Source organism: Oncorhynchus gorbuscha, linkage group LG16, assembly GCF_021184085.1.
Source record: "Oncorhynchus gorbuscha isolate QuinsamMale2020 ecotype Even-year linkage group LG16, OgorEven_v1.0, whole genome shotgun sequence".
Lineage (NCBI taxonomy): Eukaryota > Metazoa > Chordata > Actinopteri > Salmoniformes > Salmonidae > Oncorhynchus > Oncorhynchus gorbuscha.
This window is the reverse complement of record NC_060188.1, coordinates 88,210,193-88,228,880: the sequence shown is the minus strand read 5'-3', so window position 1 is coordinate 88,228,880 and position 18,688 is coordinate 88,210,193. Positions and strand designations below refer to the sequence as shown.

The 18,688-nt window shown below is 43.3% G+C and overlaps 1 protein-coding gene across 4 annotated transcripts in view; it reads right to left on the bottom strand.

Moving 5' to 3' along the window:
- The window catches only part of dym (dymeclin), a 209,872-nt gene that overhangs the window by 104,625 nt on the left and 86,559 nt on the right, over positions 1-18,688 (bottom strand). For all 4 annotated transcript variants that reach the window (XM_046305083.1, XM_046305084.1, XM_046305085.1 and 1 more), the window contains exons 12-13: positions 13,845-13,958; positions 10,313-10,407 (exon numbers count right to left, since the gene is read on the bottom strand). In XM_046305083.1, coding sequence (XP_046161039.1) covers positions 10,313-10,407; positions 13,845-13,958 — 209 coding nt within the window. The remainder of the gene's footprint in view (positions 1-10,312; positions 10,408-13,844; positions 13,959-18,688) is intronic.

The following is an 18,688-nucleotide window of genomic DNA, read 5'->3' as shown; positions in this document are numbered from 1 at the left end:
GTTTACCTTGAAGCATAAAACTGTAGCTTAACCTGGAAGCATAAAACTGTAGCTTAACCTGGAAGCATAGAGAATGAATAAGCAAGTGCAAAAGCTCCTCCCTTTGTGCGTCGCCCGAAGTGACCAGCCAGTGTTTGAGGCTACTGCACCTGGAGCGAGAGAAATACACTACGTTTCAAAAGTTTGGGGTCACTTAGAAATGTCCATGTTAATGACAGAAAAGCTATTTTTTTGTCCATTAAAATAACATCAAATTGAACAGAAATACAGTGTAGACGTTGTTAATGCTGTAAATGGAAACGGATGATTTTTAATATAATATCTACATAGGTGTCCATAGGTCCATTATCAGCAACCATCACTCCTGTGTTCCAATGGCACGTTGTGTTAGCTAATACAAGTTTATCATTTTAAAATGCTAATTGATCAATAGAAAACCCTTTTGTTAGCACAGTTGAAAACTGTTGTTCTGATTAAAGAAGCAATAAAACTGGCCTTTAGACTAGTTGAGTATCTGGAAAACCACCATTTGTGGGTTCGATTACAGGCTCAAAATGGCCAGAAACAAAGACCTTTCTTCTGAAACTCCTCAGTCTATTCTTGTTCGGAGAAATGAAGGCTATTCCATGCGAGAAATTGCCAAGAAACTGAAGATTTCGTACAACACTGTGTACTACTCCCTTCACAGAACAGCGCAAACTGGCACGAACCAGAATAGAAAGCGGATTGGGAGGCCCCGGTGCACAACTGAGTAAGAGGACAAGTACATTAGAGTGTCTAGTTTGAGAAACAGATGCCTCACAAGTCCTCAACTGGCAGCTTCAGTAAAGAGTACCTGCTAAACACCAGTCTCAAAGTCAAGTAAGATGGGCAAAAGAACACAGACACTGGACAGAGGAAGATTGGAAAAGTGTTATGGACAGACAAATCTAAGTTTGAGGTGTTCGGATCACATAGAAGAACATTTGTGCAACTTCATGTCATACCCTGTGGTCGGCGCTTAATTGGAGCCAATTTCCTCCTACAACAGGACAATGACCCAAAGCACAGCACCAAACTATGCAATAACTATTTAGGGAAGAATCAATCAGCTGGTATTCTGTCTATAATGGAGTGGACAGCACAGTCACCGGATCTCAACCCTATTGAGCTGTTGTGGGAGCAGCTTGACCCGTATGGTACCTAAGAAGTGCCCATCAAGCCAATCCAATTTGTGGGAGGTGCTTCAGGAAGAATGGGGTGAAATCTATACAGATTACATCAACAAAGGTCTGCAAGGCTGTAATTGCTGCAAACGGAGGATTCTTTGATGAAAACTAAGTTTGAAGGACAATTATTATTTCAATTAAGAATCATTATTTATAACGTTGTCAACGTCTTGACTAGTGGGTCAGAAATTTACTGTGACAGTGAATTATAAATTAAATAATCAAATTACTTGTGTCATGCACAACATAGATGTCCTAACAGACTTGCCAAAACTATAGTTTGTTAACAAGAAATTGGTGAAGTGGTTGAAGAACGAGTTTTAATGACTCCAACTGAAGTGTATTTAAACTTCCGACTTTAACTGTATGTGATTGACCCAACTAATCTAGGCTCAGCAGACAGAAAATCCACTCCGTCTCTCATTCTCTGTAGCGCTAACATTGACATGCAGTAAAATCATTGGTATAGATAGGTGCTTCTCCTTTATGACATTGACAGTTAATTTATAATCAATGCTTGTCCATGGATTGGAGTTATAGACAGACTTAGAATTCCCACAATAAGGTTATAATATTAGTTTGGGAAAACTCCAGTTTAGCGTGATGATGAAAGAAAGGAGGCTTGGTGGTTGTTTGCAAAGTGCCTGAGACGCATGTATGAAGACAGTGTTATAAAATGATAATAACATGCCTGCCTCCTTTCCTCACAAGCGCCACACGTTCCTCTTACCAACTGACGCACAGTCAAATCTAATCTGCGAGCTATTCACGTCACTGCCCATCTGGGAAGGAATAGAGGGATGTGTTCACTAATGTAGTGGAAAGCCCTTTCACCCTCTGCTGCCTCTGAATATATGGACCTAAAAAGTGATTTTTCTTTTAAGTGTCAATTAATAACAAAAACTCCTTGACAGAAAATGTGCAAATCTGACATTTGGAAATTCCAGGAGGATATTCCCCTGAGAGCAAAATCATGAATGTACTACATTACCTTCCCCACCCACCACCATATCCCTAAGCAGCCAAAATCATAAATGTACTACATTACCTTCCCCACCCACCACCACATCCCTAAGCAGCCAAAATCATAAATGTACTACATTACCTTCCCCACCCACCACCATATCCCTAAGCAGCCAAAATCATAAATGTACTACATTACCTTCCCCACCCACCACCACATCCCTAAGCAGCCAAAATCATAAATGTACTACATTACCTTCCCCACCCACCACCATATCCCTAAGCAGCCAAAATCATAAATGTACTACATTACCTTCCCCACCCACCACCATATCCCTAAGCAGCCCAAATCATAAATGTACTACATTACCTTCCCCACCCACCACCATATCCCTAAGCAGCCAAAATCATAAATGTACTACATTACCTTCCCCACCCACCACCACATCCCTAAGCAGCCAAAATCATAAATGTACTACATTACCTTCCCCACCCACCACCATATCCCTAAGCAGCCCAAATCATGAATGTACTACATTACCTTCCCCACCACTACATCACTAAACAGTGAAGACACGGACAATAGTGTCAGCAGGCTACTGTCTTAGTCATCATAAAACACGGTGGATTGTGTGTGTGTGTCCACCTACACAAAGAGTATTTCTGTTTCCACTTCCCCGTGGTCACGCAACAGCGTTAAATAATCCTGAAAGAATTGATGAGAGGAAGAGGAGTGCTCGTGTGGTCGTTCTGGTTAGCTGTCCCGTGACAGTGAGCGAGCATGGCCAGGAAGTGTGTGGTCCTAGCCAGGGTCCATCTGGTAAAATGGGCTGTGTGCTGGGTCAGTGACTCACTGGTCTGGCCCTTCACAGTCTCATTCTTTCATACAGTTAAGTCTCCTAACCACAGAGAGCAGAGGAGAATCCTGTGCATGCGTGAATCCTCCTTCCTTTCAACAGCTTGGAACCATTAGTGTTATCATCACAGACTGACTAACTGAGTGCTTCACAGCTGGAGAGTACCCACGAGACGTGATCATGTCTTTATTCAGAGCCAACCACAGACTGACAGCCAGTCTAGTGGTTTAACATTGAGGTATCATGAAGAATAGAGCGACAGCATTTCAAAGGCTGGACGACATTCTGGTGCTACAGTGCAGAGATCTCAATGCTTAGGCTACTGCATATATAAATGGAAAGATTAATATTTCACAAACTATGACTAATGTGTGTCTAATGACCAACTCGATTACATAATCAGGGTGGAGTAAGTGTTTGAGTGAGTGTGTTTGTGTGCTTAGAGCTACCGAGGAAATCTGGAATAATGTTGTTGTGTATCAAGTCATCAGGGCATTTAATTAACCTCTTAAAATTGTAGGGTCCCCTTGATATAAATGTTTAATTCAATGTCGTCTAAAATGAAAACTGTAGCCCCCACCCATGAATACAGGGTGTCTCCTGAAAGCTGGGGATCTTGGCTTCTTGAACAATGTTGATATGTGATTAAAGTATAGACTCCACAGATAATATGTTGTTTGATTGGCCTGTGACTTACCATTATCGATTCACAGCCAAGAGTCAAGGAGTCCAATTTTAAACTTTGTTTTCACTAAACAACAAACATCTTACAAGGTAAGCTAACATGTGATCTGTGTTTGAGCTGGAGCTACATGGCGTCAAATGAATTGTTAGGTTCTTACGATCAAAAGTAGCCTAGTATCAATGTTATTCGATAATGTATGGCTGAACTAGAACATCAAATGTCGACCCAGTGACGACATCTTTGAGCACCAATAGTGTGTTGTTTTAATCCTTCAACTGAGGAGTGGTTCAAATGAAAGATGGACAGTTGTGTAGCCAATAAGATCAGCTTTCCAGTCATATCAGATGACCTGGGTGGGACTTGTGCAGGACGGAGTAGCTCTTTAGTGTAATGCAAACAGTTGCTACAGGTATTTAGAAAGGACGCATCATAGTATTTTGAACGGATTCTTTCATCGCTTTGGCATAAAAATGGCTTATTGGGGATTTAAAAAGAACGTGAAAAGCCATGAAAACTACCCAATGGGGGGTAAAAAGATGACAAAATCCAGGAATACTGATTAAGAGGCTTTGGAGGAAAATCTTAGTGAGTCAGAAAGATGCTGGGAGCTACCTATGACTCAGGTAGATACTTTTTTCCCCCTCGAAGGATTGGATGCTAATATATATAAATATAAAAATGTCACCTTTATTTAACCAGGTAAGCCAGTTGAGAACAAGTTCTCATTTACAACTGCGACCTGGCCGAGATAGAGCAAAGCAGTGCGACAAAAACAACAGAGTTACACATAAACAAACATAAACAATCATACAGTCAATAACACAATAGAAAAACTGTATACAGTGTGTGCAAATGAAGTAAGGAGGTAAGGCAATAAATCGGCCAATAGTGGCAAAGTAATTACAATTTAGCAATTTACACTGGAGTGATATGTGCAGGTGAGGATGTGCACGTAGAAATACTGGTGTGCAAAAGAGCAGGGGAAAAAAATGTGGGGATGAGGTAGGTAGCTGGTTGGATGGGCTATTTACAGATGGGCTGTGTACAGCTGCAGCGATCAGTAAGCTGCTCTGACAGCTGACACTTAAAGTTAGTGAGGGAGATATAAGTCTCCAACTTCAGTGATTTTTTTCAATTTGTTCCAGTCATTGGCAGCAGAGAACTGCAAGGAAAGGCGGCTAAAGGAGGTGTTGGCATTGGGGATGACCAGTGGAATATACCTGCTGGAGCATGTGCTACAGGTGGGTGTTACTATGGTGAACAGTGAGCTGAGATAAGGAAGAGCTTTACCTAGCAAAGACTTATCAATGACCTGGAGCCAGTGGGTTTGGTGACGAATATGTAGCGAGGACCAGACAATGAGAACATACAGGTCGCAGTGGTGGGCAGTATATGGGGCTTTGGTGACAAAACGGATGGCACTGTGATACTGTGATAGACTGCATCCAATTTGATGAGTAGTGTTGGAGGCTATTTTGTAAATGACATCGCCGAAGTCAAGGATCGGTAGGATGGTCAGTTTTACAAGGGTATGTTTGGCAGCATGAGTGAAGGAGGCTTTGTTGCGAAATAGAAAGGCAATTCTAGATTTAACTTTGGATTGGAGATGCTTAATGTGAGTCTGGAAGGAGAGTTTACAGACTAGCCACACACCTAGGTATTTATAGTTGTCCATATATTCTAAGTCAGAACCGTCTAGAGTAGTGATGTTAGTCGGGCGGGAGGGTGCGAGCAGCGATCGGTTGAAGAGCATGCATTTCGTTTTACTAGGATTTAAGAGCAGTTGGAGGCCACGGAAGGAGTTCTGTATGGCGTTGAAGCTCGTCTGGAGGTTTGTTAACACAGTGTCCAAAGAAGGGCCAGATGTATATAGAATGGTGTCATCTGTGTAGAGGTGGATCACAAAATCACCAGCAGCCAGAGCGAGTGTATATACAATAGTATGTTGACAACTTCAAATGAGTGGATTCGGTTATTTCAGCCTCACCCGTTGCTGACAGATGTATAAAATCGAGCACACAGCCATGCAAACATTGCCAGTAGAATGGACTTGCTGCTCTGTACACTTTCAACATGGCACCGTAATAGGATGACACCATTCCAACAAGTCAGTTCGTCAAATTTCTGCCCTGCTGGAGAGGCCCTGGACAACTATGTGCTGTTATTGTGAAGTGGAAACGTCTAGGAGCAACAACGGCTCAGCTGCGAAGTGGTAGGCCACACAAGCTCACAGAACGGAACCACCAAGTGCTGAATCTGTCCTCGGTTGGGGATGGTGTGTTCAGGGTGATGAGCTGTGTTGCTTTTACACCAAACATAACGCTTTGCATTGTTGCATTGTTGCCAAAAAGTTCAATTTTGGTTTCATCTGACCAGAGCACCTTCTTCTACATGTTTGGTGTGTCTCCCAGGTGGCTTGTGGCAAACTTTAAACAACACTTTTTATGGATATCTTTAAGAAATGGCTTTCTTCTTGCCACTCTTCCATAAAGGCCAGATTTGTGCAATATACGACTGATTGTTGTCCTATGGACACAGTCTCCAACCTCAGCTGTATATCTCTGCAGTTCATCCAGAGTGATCATGGGCCTCATGGCTGCATCTCTGATCAGTCTTCTCCTTGTATGAGCTGAAAGTTTAGAGGGACGGCCAGGTCTTGGTAGATTTGCAGTGGTCTGATACTCCTTCCATTTCAATATTATCGCTTGCACAGTGCTCCTTGGGATGTTTAAAGCTTGGGAAATCTTTTTGTATCCAAATCCGGCTTTAAACTTCTTCACAACAGTATCTCGGACCTGCCTGGTGTGTTCCTTGTTCTTCCCTTCCATTTGTAAGTCGCTCTGGATAAGAGCGTCTGCTAAATGACTTAAATGTAATGTAAATGTTCATGATGCTCTCTACGCTTTTAACGGACCTCTGAGACTATCACAGTGCAGGTGCATTTATACGGAGACTTGATTACACACAGGTGGATTGTATTTATCATAATTAGTCATTTAGGTCAACATTGGATCATTCAGAGATCCTCACTGAACTTCTGGAGAGAGTTTGCTGCACTGAAAGTAAAGGGTCTGAATAATTTTGCACACCCAATTTTTAAGTTTTTGATTTGTTAAAAAAGTTTGAAATATCCAATAAATGTCGTTCCACTTCATGATTGTGTCCCACTTGTTGTTGATTCTTCACAAAAATACAGTTTTATATCTTTATGTTTGAAGCCTGAAATGTGGCAAAAGGTCGCAAAGTTCAAGGGGGCCGAATACTTTCGCAAGGCACTGTAATGAAGTCACTGAAATGAAGAGCATTACATTTGGTACAAATCATTCCCAAAGTTCAAGACCTCAGCTGAGGCATGTAATGAATGGTGCTGGCTGTTGAACAAGTTGAGTAGACCAAAGTTACTTGGTGTTACCTCAGATTGTAAACTTTCATGGTCAAAACAGAGAATAAACGGTTGTAAAGAGGAGTTGAAGTGTCTGCAATAACGAGATGCTCTGCTTTTTTGACAACACACTACACAAAGCAAGTCCTGCGGGCTCTAGGGTAGCCTAATGGTTAGAGTGTTGGACTCACAACCGGAAGATTGCAAGTTCAAAACTCCCGAGCTGGCAAGTCTGTCGTTCTGCCCCTGAATAGGCAGTTAACCCACCGTCATTTAAAATAAGTTGTTCTTAACTGACTTGCCTAGTTAAATAAAGGTCAAATAAAATAATAATTAAAGAAAAATCTTATCTTGATTATTGTCCAGTCATATGTTCAAGTGGAGCAAAGAAAGACCTAGTTAAGCTACACCTGGCCCAGAACCATGGCACATCTTGCTCTTCGTTGTAATCAGAGGGCTAATACTAATACTATGCATGCCAGTCTCTCTTGGCTGAGAGTTGAGGAAAGACTGACTGAGTCAGTTCTTGTTTTTTATAAGAAACAATGTGTTGGAAATTTATAATTTTTTGCATAGTCAACTTACACACAGCACTGATACACACACTTACTCCACCCACCACACATGCCACCAGGGGTCTTTTCACAGTCCCCAGGTCCAGAACAAATTCAAGGAAATGTACAGTATTATACAGAGCCATTAGGGCATGGAACTCCCTTCCATTTTATATAGGGTGGGTGAACAGCAAACCTGGGTTCAAAAATGAATAAAGCAACAACGAATAGATGCACACACGCAACATGTTAATATTTGTTTAATAATTTCAAATGTAAAGACTTTTGTCTGTAATGTCTTTTTTGTTATGTGTTTAGACCCCAGTAAGACTAGCTGGATCCCCCGTGGCGCCGGCTAATGGGGATTCTAATCAATGGCCGCAAAAATCTGTCCCTTTAATTGTGCATCTAGCGAGTGAGCAATGTGCCACCTAATGTGCCGATCTAGCAATGGTTATGTACTGCTGCTGCTCAATTCATGGCAAAGTTCTCAAATAACCAATAATAGATACAAATGATCTACAGTGCATTCGGAAAGTATTCAGACCTCTTCCCCCTTTCCACATCTAAAATTGATTCAAATGTTTTCCTCATCAACCTACACACAATTCCCATAATGACAGAGAGAAAACAGGTTTTAGAAATGTTTATTACAACAACAAAAAAAACAGAAATACTTTTAATATTCAGACCCTTTGCTATGAGATTAGAAATTGAGCTCAGGCGCATCCTGTTTCCATTGATCATCCTTAAGATGTTTCTACAACTTGATTGGAGTCCACCTGTGGTAACTTCAATTGATTGGACATGATTTGGAAAGGCACACACCTGTCTGTATAAGGTCCCACAGTTGACAGTGCATGTCAGAGCAAAAACCAAGCCATGAGGTCGAAGGAATTGTCCGTAGAGCTCCGAGAGAGGATTGTGCTGAGGTACAGATCTGGGGAAGGGTTCCAAAAAATGTCTGCAGCATTGAAGGTCCCCAAGAACACAGTGGCCTCCATCATTCTTAAATGGAACAAGTTAGGAACCACCAAGACTCTTACTTCAGCTGGCCTCCCAGCCAAACTGAGCAATAGTGGGAGAAGGGCCTTGGTCAGGGAGGTTACCAAGAATCCAATGATCACTCTGACAGAGCTCCAGAGTTCTCTGAGGAGGTGGGAGAACCTTCTAGAAGGACAAACATCTAGGCAGCACTCCACCAATTAGGCCTTTATGGTAGAGTGACCAGACAGAATCCACTACTCAGTAAAAAGCACATGACAGCCAGCTTGGAGTTTGCCAAAAACTACCTAGAGAACTCGAAGACCATGAGAAACAAGATTATGTGGTCTGACGAAACCAAAATTGAACTCTTTGGCCTGAATTCCAAGCGTCCAGTCTGGAGGAAACCTGGCACCATCCCTACGGTGAAGCATGGTGGTGGCAGCATCATGCTGTGTGGATGTTTTTCAGCGGCAGGGACTGGTAGACAAGTCAAGATTGAGGGAAAGATGAAAAACTGCTCCAGAGTGTGCAGGACCTCAGACTGGGGCGAAGTTTCACTTTCCAACAGGATAACAACCCTAAGCACACAGACACGACAACGCAGGAGTGGCTTCGGGACAAGTCTCTGAATGTCCTTTAGTGGCCCAGTAAATGCCCGGACTTGAACCAGATCAAACATCTCTGGAAACAGCTTTGCAGCGACGCTCCCCATCCAACCTGACAGAGCTTGAGAGGATCTGCAAAGAATAATGGGAGAAACTCGCCAAATACAGGTGTGCCAAGCTTGTAGCGTCATACCCAAGAAGACTCGAGGCTGTAATCGCTGCCAAAAGGTGCTTCAACAAAGTACTGGGTAAAGGGTCTGAATACTTATGTAAATGTGATATTTCCATTTAGTTTATACATTTGCTAAAATTTGAAAAACCCGTTTTTGCTTTGTCATTATGGAGTATTGTGTGTAGGTTGATGATGGGAAAAAAACAATTAAATACATTTTAGTGTAAGGCTATAACGTAACAAAAAGTGGAAAAAGTCAAGGGGTTTGAATACTTTCCGAATACGCTGTATTTCCTCCAGATATAATTCTGCTAGGTAAGCCTACTTTGCAGTTAACATTTCATTGAGAAGGATTTGGGGAAAAGTTCTCTGTCAACCCACAAGACGGTTATCACATCAACAGGCTGGCTAGATACAGAGTGATAGACAAACGCGTTCACCAGACAGACAGACAGATGGGCAATTTTGCTGAAAATTAATTGGCAGATAGTGTTAGTTTATTTTTTTTTAAGCCAATAGTGGATAACCAGGGTTGGGATAATGTTGCGTTGATTAAATAGTAGCTGGGAGTTTGCAGTGTCAGATACTTGTGAGATTTGTTTATGACAGTTTGTGGTGGAACACTTAAATTGCATGTACTTTCAGAATTGTTTGGCGAGCTACTCATAGGTAGGCTGGTAGCTACTGGTAGCTGGGGATCGACCCGTTGGGAGACACCTGTTCTAACCTAACACCAGGCCTGGCTGTACCCTGACCTGCTAAACCTCTTCAGTCTACAGTTGGCCAGTAGGCTATGGTTTGAGTAAAGAGCATATCAATACCAGTTAAAATGCATTGGCCATACCAGTCTCTGTGCTGACAGTCAACACTAGTTCTACAGAGTGCCTACTAAACCTCACCTAATGATGCGCTGGGCAGCGTATTGGTGTAAGCAGCGGAACTGGGCTGACATATTGGCCAGGGCTGCCAGGCAGTTGGTATGCAGGTACTTATCCTGGAAGAGAGGAAATAAGAGACGTACAATGAACTTCCTTGAAGTCCATTGAGATGCGTACTAAGTATAGTTTAAACTTTTAATGTCACGTGCCAACTCTAAACCCAACAATGCAGTAACCAATATCAATGTAGTACTAAAAACAACATAAGGTTGAACAAAAACACATGAGACATGAAAATCTAAAGTAGGCCTAAACAAAATGAATGTGGTCATGTAGGTGTGTGTGTCCAGGGTTTTTACTGCATATAAGAGTATTGGGGCGGGGCGGGCCGGCCTAAGTGTTTTTTCCAGGCCGTCTATGTCCAAACAGTAAAAACTGAAATGACTAAAACCAGATAAAAAGTATGTAGAAAATATCATTTATATATATTTTTTTATAATCTCAGAACTAACAATCACCAAAATAAAAGGAGAATCTATTTGAACAAAAATAAAACGCAACATGCAACAATTTCAAGGATTTTACTGAGTTACAGATTATATATGGAAATCTTATTGAAATAAAATCATTAGGCCCTAATCTATGGATTTCACATGACTGGGAATACAGATATGAATCTGTTGGTCACTGGTGTGAGCACCATTTGCCTCATGCAGCGTGACACATCTCCTTCACATAGTTGATCAGGCTGTTGATTGTGGCCTGTGGAATGTCGTCCCACTCCTCTTCAATGGCTGTGGAATGTCGTCCCACTCCTCTTCAGTGGCTGTGGAATGTCGTCCCACTCCTCTTCAGTGGCTGTGGAATGTCGTCCCACTCCTCTTCAGTGGCTGTGGAATGTCGTCCCACTCCGCCTCAATGGCTGTGGGAATGTCGTCCCACTCCGCCTCAATGGCTGTGGAATGTCGTCCCACTCCGCCTCAATGGCTGTGGAATGTCGTCCCACTCCGCCTCAATGGCTGTGGAATGTCGTCCCACTCCGCCTCAATGGCTGTGGAATGTCGTCCCACTCCGCCTCAATGGCTGTGGAATGTCGTCCCACTCCGCCTCAATGGCTGTGGAATGTCGTCCCACTCCTCTTCAATGGCTGTGGAATGTCGTCCCACTCCTCTTCAATGGCTGTGGAATGTCGTCCCACTCCTCTTCAATGGCTGTGGAATGTCGTCCCACTCCTCTTCAATGGCTGTGGAATGTCGTCCCACTCCTCTTCAATGGCTGTGGAATGTCGTCCCACTCCACCTCAATGGCTGTGGAATGTCGTCCCACTCCTCTTCAATGGCTGTGGAATGTTGTCCCACTCCTCCTCAATGGCTGTGGAATGTTGTCCCACTCCGCCTCAATGGCTGTGGAATGCTGTCCCACTACTCTTCAATGGCTGTGGAATGTTGTCCCACTCCGCCTCAATGGCTGTGGAATGCTGTCCCACTACTCTTCAATGGCTGTGGAATGCTGTCCCACTACTCTTCAATGACTGTGGAATGTTGTCCCACTCCGCCTCAATGGCTGTGGAATGCTGTCCCACTACTCTTCAATGGCTGTGGAATGCTGTCCCACTCCGCCTCAATGGCTGTGGAATGTCGTCCCACTCCGCCTCAATGGCTGTGGAATGTCGTCCCACTCCGCCTCAATGGCTGTGGAATGTCGTCCCACTCCGCCTCAATGGCTGTGGAATGTCGTCACACTCCTCTTCAATGGCTGTGGAATGTCGTCCCACTCCTCTTCAATGGCTGTGGAATGTCGTCCCACTCCTCTTCAATGGCTGTGGAATGTCGTCCCACTCCTCTTCAATGGCTGTGGAATGTTGTCCCACTCCTCTTCAATGGCTGTGGAATGTCGTCCCACTCCTCTTCAATGGCTGTGGAATGCTGTCCCACTACTCTTCAATGGCTGTGGAATGCTGTCCCACTACTCTTCAATGGCTCTGGAATGTCGTCCCACTCCGCCTCAATGGCTGTGGAATGTCGTCCCACTCCGCCTCAATGGCTGTGGAATGTCGTCCCACTCCGCCTCAATGGCTGTGGAATGTCGTCCCACTCCTCTTCAATGGCTGTGGAATGTCGTCCCACTCCTCTTCAATGGCTGTGGAATGTTGTCCCACTCCGCCTCAATGGCTGTGGAATGGTGTCCCACTACTCTTCAATGACTGTGGAATGTTGTCCCACTCCTCCTCAATGGCTGTGGAATGTTGTCCCACTCCGCCTCAATGGCTGTGGAATGCTGTCCCACTACTCTTCAATGGCTGTGGAATGCTGTCCCACTCCTCTTCAATGGCTGTGGAATGTTGTCCCACTCCTCTTCAATGGCTGTGGAATGTTGTCCCACTCCTCTTCAATGGCTGTGGAATGTTGTCCCACTCCTCTTCAATGGCTGTGGAATGTTGTCCCACTCCTCTTCAATGGCTGTGGAATGTTGTCCCACTCCTCTTCAATGGCTGTGGAATGTTGTCCCACTCCTCTTCAATGGCTGTAGAATGTTGTCCCACTCCTCTTCAATGGCTGTAGAATGTTGTCCCACTCCTCTTCAATGGCTGTGAGAAGTTGCTGGATATTATCAGGAACTGGAACACATTGTCGCGAACATTGATCCAGAGCATCCCAAACTGGCTCAATGGGGGACATGTCTGGTCAGTATGCAGGCCATGGAAGAACTGGAACATTTTCAGCTTCCAGGAAGTGTGTACAGATCCTTGGGGCAGTGCATTATCATGCTGAAACATGAGGTGATGGCAGAGGATCAATGTAATGACAATGGGCCTCAGGATCTTGTCACGATATCGCTGTTCATTCAGATTTCCATCAATAAAATGCAATTATGTTCGTTGTCCGTAGCTTATGCCTGCCCATCCCATAACCCCACCGACACCATGGGGCACTCTGTTCACATCAGCATACCACTTGACCACACGACCCCATACACTTGGTCTGCGGTTCCGAGGCCGATTGGACGTACTGCTTAATTCTCTAAAAACAACGTTGGAGACGGCTTATGTAGAGAAATCATCATTCAATTCTCTGGCAACAACTCTGATGAACATTCCTGTAGTCAGCATGCTAATTGCACGCTCCCTCAACACAATCTGTGGCATTGTCTTGTGTGAAAAAACTGCACATTTTAGAGTGGCCTTTTATTGTCCCTTACACAAGGTGCACCTGTATAATGGATTATCTTGGCAAAGGAGAAATGCTCACTAAAAAGGATATAAACAAATTTGTGCACAACATTTGAGAGATAAGGCTTTTCTGAATATGGACCAAAACTTTACATGTTGCGTTTTTATTAGATTTTTTTTATATTTTATTGCATACAAATCTCTCTCTTAGCCTGATGGCAAAAATGTGTAGAATTGCAGGAAATTAGCCAACAGGACCACACCCATGGGCATGCCACAGCCGCGGTCACCACCTAAACCCCATTTTGATCCAGAAAAAACCCTGTGTGTGCATGTGTGTTCATGCACTGCATATGCATGTACATCCATGTGTGTTTAACTCACCCTGGTCCGTGTCATGTTGTACTGGATGGTGCGTATGACCACCAGGATGAGTAGACTACCCAGAGAGATCTCTGTTAACTGACGTTCTGAATACCACGTTATGTTCTTCAATACCTGAGAGAGAGGGAGACAACATAAGAAATGGCTATTTAAATGGTAGCTACTACAGTAGGTAACAACCCATTAGTGGATAGTAGCCACCACTGCTCCTTCCTAATCTCGTAGACACCACTGTTCCTTCCTAATCTCGTAGACACCACTGTTCCTACCTAATCTCTTAGACAGTAGATACCACTATTCATACCTAATCTCGTAGATACCACTGTTCCTACCTAATCTCGTAGATACTACTGTTCCTACCTAATCTCGTAGACAGTAGCTACCACTGTTCCTACCTAATCTCGTAAATATCACTGTTCCTACCTAATCTCGTAGATACTACCAGGATGAGTAGACTACCCAGAGAGATCTCTGTTAACTGACGTTCTGAATACCACGTTATGTTCTTCAATACCTGAGAGAGAGGGAGACAACATAAGAAATGGCTATTTAAATGGTAGCTACTATAGTAGGTAACAACCCATTAGTGGATAGCAGCCACCACTGCTCCTTCCTAATCTCGTAGATACCACTGTTCCTTCCTAATCTCGTAGACACCACTGTTCCTTCATAATCTCGTAGACACCACTGTTCCTTCCTAATCTCGTAGACACCACTGTTCCTTCCTAATCTCGTAGACACCACTGTTCCTACCTAATCTCGTAGACACCACTGTTCCTTCCTAATCTCGTAGACACCACTGTTCCTTCCTAATCTCGTAGACACCACTGTTCCTACCTAATCTCGTAGACACCACTGCTCCTTCCTAATCTCGTAGACACCACTGTTCCTTCCTAATCTCGTAGACACCACTGTTCCTTCCTAATCTCGTAGACACCACTGTTCCTTCCTAATCTCGTAGACACCACTGTTCCTTCCTAATCTCGTAGACACCACTGTTCCTTCCTAATCTCGTAGACACCACTGTTCCTTCCTAATCTCGTAGACAGTAGATACCACTGTTCCTACCCAATCTCGTAGATACCACTGTTCCTACCTAATCTCTTAAAACAGTAGATACCACTGTTCCTTCCTAATCTCGTAGATACCACTATTCCTTCCTAACCTCGTAGACACCACTGTTCCTTCCTAATCTCGTAGACACCACTGTTCCTTCCTAATCTCGTAGACAGTAGATACCACTATTCATACCTAATCTCGTAGATACCACTGTTCCTACCTAATCTCGTAGATACTACTGTTCCTACCTAATCTCGTAGACAGTAGCTACCACTGTTCCTACCTAATCTCGTAGATACCACTGTTCCTACCTAATCTCGTAGATACCACTGTTCCTACCTAATCTCTTAGACAGAAGATACCACTGTTCCTTCCTAATCTCGTAGATAGTAGATACCACTATTCCTTCCTAACCTCGTAGATAGTAGATACCACTGGTCCTTCCTAACCTCGTAGATAGTAGATACCACTGTTCCTTCCTAATCTAGTAGATAGTAGATACCACTATTCCTTCCTAACCTCGTAGACAGTAGATACCACTGTTCCTTCCTAATCTCATAGACAGTAGATACCACTATTCCTTCCTAACCTCGTAGACACCACTGTTCCTACCTAATCTCGTAGATACCACTGTTCCTACCTAATCTCTTAGACAGAAGATACCACTGTTCCTACCTAACCTCGTAGATAGTAGATACCACTATTCCTTCCTAACCTCGTAGATAGTAGATACCACTATTCCTTCCTAACCTCGTAGATGGTAGATACCACTATTCCTTACTAACCTCATAGATAGTAGATACCACTATTCCTTCCTAACCTCGTAGATAGTAGATACCACTATTCCTTACTAACCTCATAGATAGTAGATACCACTATTCCTTCCTTATCTCGTAGATAGTAGATACTACTATTCCTACCTAATCTCGTAGATAGTAGATACCACTATTCCTACCTAATCTCGTAGATAGTAGATACCACTATTCCTTCCTAATCTCGTAGACAGTAGATACCACTATTCCTTCCTAATCTCGTAGATAGTAGATACCACTGTTCCTTCCTAACCTCGTAGATAGTAGATACCACTATTCCTTCCTAACCTCGTAGACAGTAGCTACCACTATTCCTTCCTAACCTCGTAGCTACCACTGTTCCTTCCTAACCTCGTAGATAGTAGATACCACTGTTCCTTCCTAATCTCGTAGATAGTAGATACCACTATTCCTTCCTAACCTCGTAGATAGTAGATACCACTATTCCTTCCTAATCTCGTAGATAGTAGATACCACTATTCCTTCCTAACCTCGTATATTCCACTGTTCCTTCCTAGCCTCGTAAATAGTAGATACCACTGTTCCTTCCTAACCTCGTTAGATACCACTATTCCTTCCTAACCGCGTAGATACCACTATTCCTTCCTAACCTCGTAGACACCACTATTCCTTCCTAATCTCGTAGACAGTAGACACCACTATTCCTTCCTAACCTCGTAGACACCACTATTTCTTCCTAACCTCGTAGACACCACTATTCCTTCCTAACCTCGTAGACACCACTATTCCTTCCTAACCTCGTAGACACCACTATTCCTTCCTAATCTCGTAGACAGTAGATACCACTATTCCTTCCTAACCTCGTAGACACCACTATTCCTTCCTAACCTCGTAGACACCACTATTCCTTCCTAACCTCGTAGACACCACTATTCCTTCCTAACCTCGTAGACACCACTATTCCTTCCTAACCTCGTAGACACCACTATTTCTTCCTAACCTCGTAGACACCACTATTCCTTCCTAATCTCGTAGACAGTAGATACCACTATTCCTTCCTAACCTCGTAGACACCACTATTCCTTCCTAACCTCGTAGACACCACTATTCCTTCCTAACCTCGTAGACACCACTATTCCTTCCTAACCTCGTAGACACCACTATTCCTTCCTAATCTCGTAGACAGTAGACACCACTATTCCTTCCTAACCTCGTAGACACCACTATTCCTTCCTAACCTCGTAGACACCACTATTCCTTCCTAACCTCGTAGACACCACTATTCCTTCCTAACCTCGTAGACACCACTATTCCTTCCTAACCTCGTAGACACCACTATTCCTTCCTAACCTCGTAGACACCACTATTCCTTCCTAACCTCGTAGACACCACTATTCCTTCCTAACCTCGTAGACACCACTATTTCCTGAAATATTTAACATCGACCAACATCCAAATCCTATAACCCCCCCAGATAACCTTTATCTATCAGGCAATGAGATTACTGGCAATGAGATTAAGACAGAAAGTATCAGGAGTTTCAAATGTATCAATGTATCCATCAATGTACATTCAGAGACTAGTCCCAAAGCCACTCCTGCATTGTCTTGGCTGTGTGCTTGGGGTCATAGTACTGTTTGAAGGTGAACCTTCACCCTAGTCTGAGGTCCTGAGTGCTCTGGAGCAGGCTTTCATCAAGGATCTGTCTGTACTTCGCTCCATTCATCTTTCCCTCAATCCTGACTAGTCTCCCAGTCACTCCCACTGAAAAACATCCCCACAGCATGATGCTGTCACCACCATGCTTCACCGTAGGGATGGTGCCAGGTTTCCTCCAGACGTGACGCTTGGCATTCAGGCCAAATAGTTCAATCTTTGTTTCATCAGAACAGAGAATCTTGATCTTGGTCTGAGTCCTTCAGGTGCCTTTTGGCAAAAACCAAGTGGGCTGTCATGTGCCTTTTACTGATGTGGCTTCCGTCTGGCAACTACCATAAACGCCTGATTGGTGGAGGGCTGCAGAGATGGTTGTCCTTCTGGAAGGTTCTTCCATCTACACACAGGAACTTTGGAGCTCTGTCAAAGTGACCATTGGGTTCTTGGTCATCCCGATTGCTCAGTTTGGCCAGGCGGCCAGCTCTAGGAAGAGTCTTGGTGACTCCAAACTTCTTCCATTTAAGAATGATGGAGGCCTGCTCTGCCTACTAATGATAATGACTTTACTTATTATAATGACAATCATAACAATAATAGTAATAATAACAATAAGGAGATCAAGAAAAAGGGGGGGTATTATTCTAAATAATATTCTATATTTTTCTGACAATTTGGAACAGTGTAAACACTAAATAAATTGTAAGTAATAACAGAGAGGCTGTTTTAACAAAAAAAAGTCTAAAGCCTTAATTACAGCATAGCAAAGATTAAAACCAGCCGAATTTGTGAAATTGTTTATCCGACATGTGGTTGAGTAAAGCTTGGTGCTCACGGAATCAGTAGGCTATTAAACACTCAAACAACGTCTTATTTCTGTACACATACAGTTGAAGTCAGAAGTTTACATACACCTTAGCCAAATACAAATACGTTTTTCACAATTCCCGACATTTAATCCTAGTAAAAATTCCCTGTCTTAGGTCAGTTAGGATCACCACTTTATTTGAAGAATATGACATTTCAGAATAATAGTAGAGAGAATGATTTATTTAAGCTTTTATTTCTTTCATCACATTCCCAGTGGGTCAGAAGTTTACATACACTCAATTAGTATTTAGTGGCGTTGCCTTTAAACTGTTTAACTTGGGTCAAACGTTTCGAGCAGACTTCCACAAGCTTCCCACAATAAGTTGGGTGAATTTTGGCCCATCCCTCCTGACAAAGATGGTGTAACTGAGTCAGGTTTGTAGGCCTCCTTGCTCGCACACGCTTTTTCAGCTCTGACCACAAACTTTCTATAGGATTGAGGTCAGGGCTTTGTGATGGCCACTCCAATACCTTGACTTTGTGGCCTTA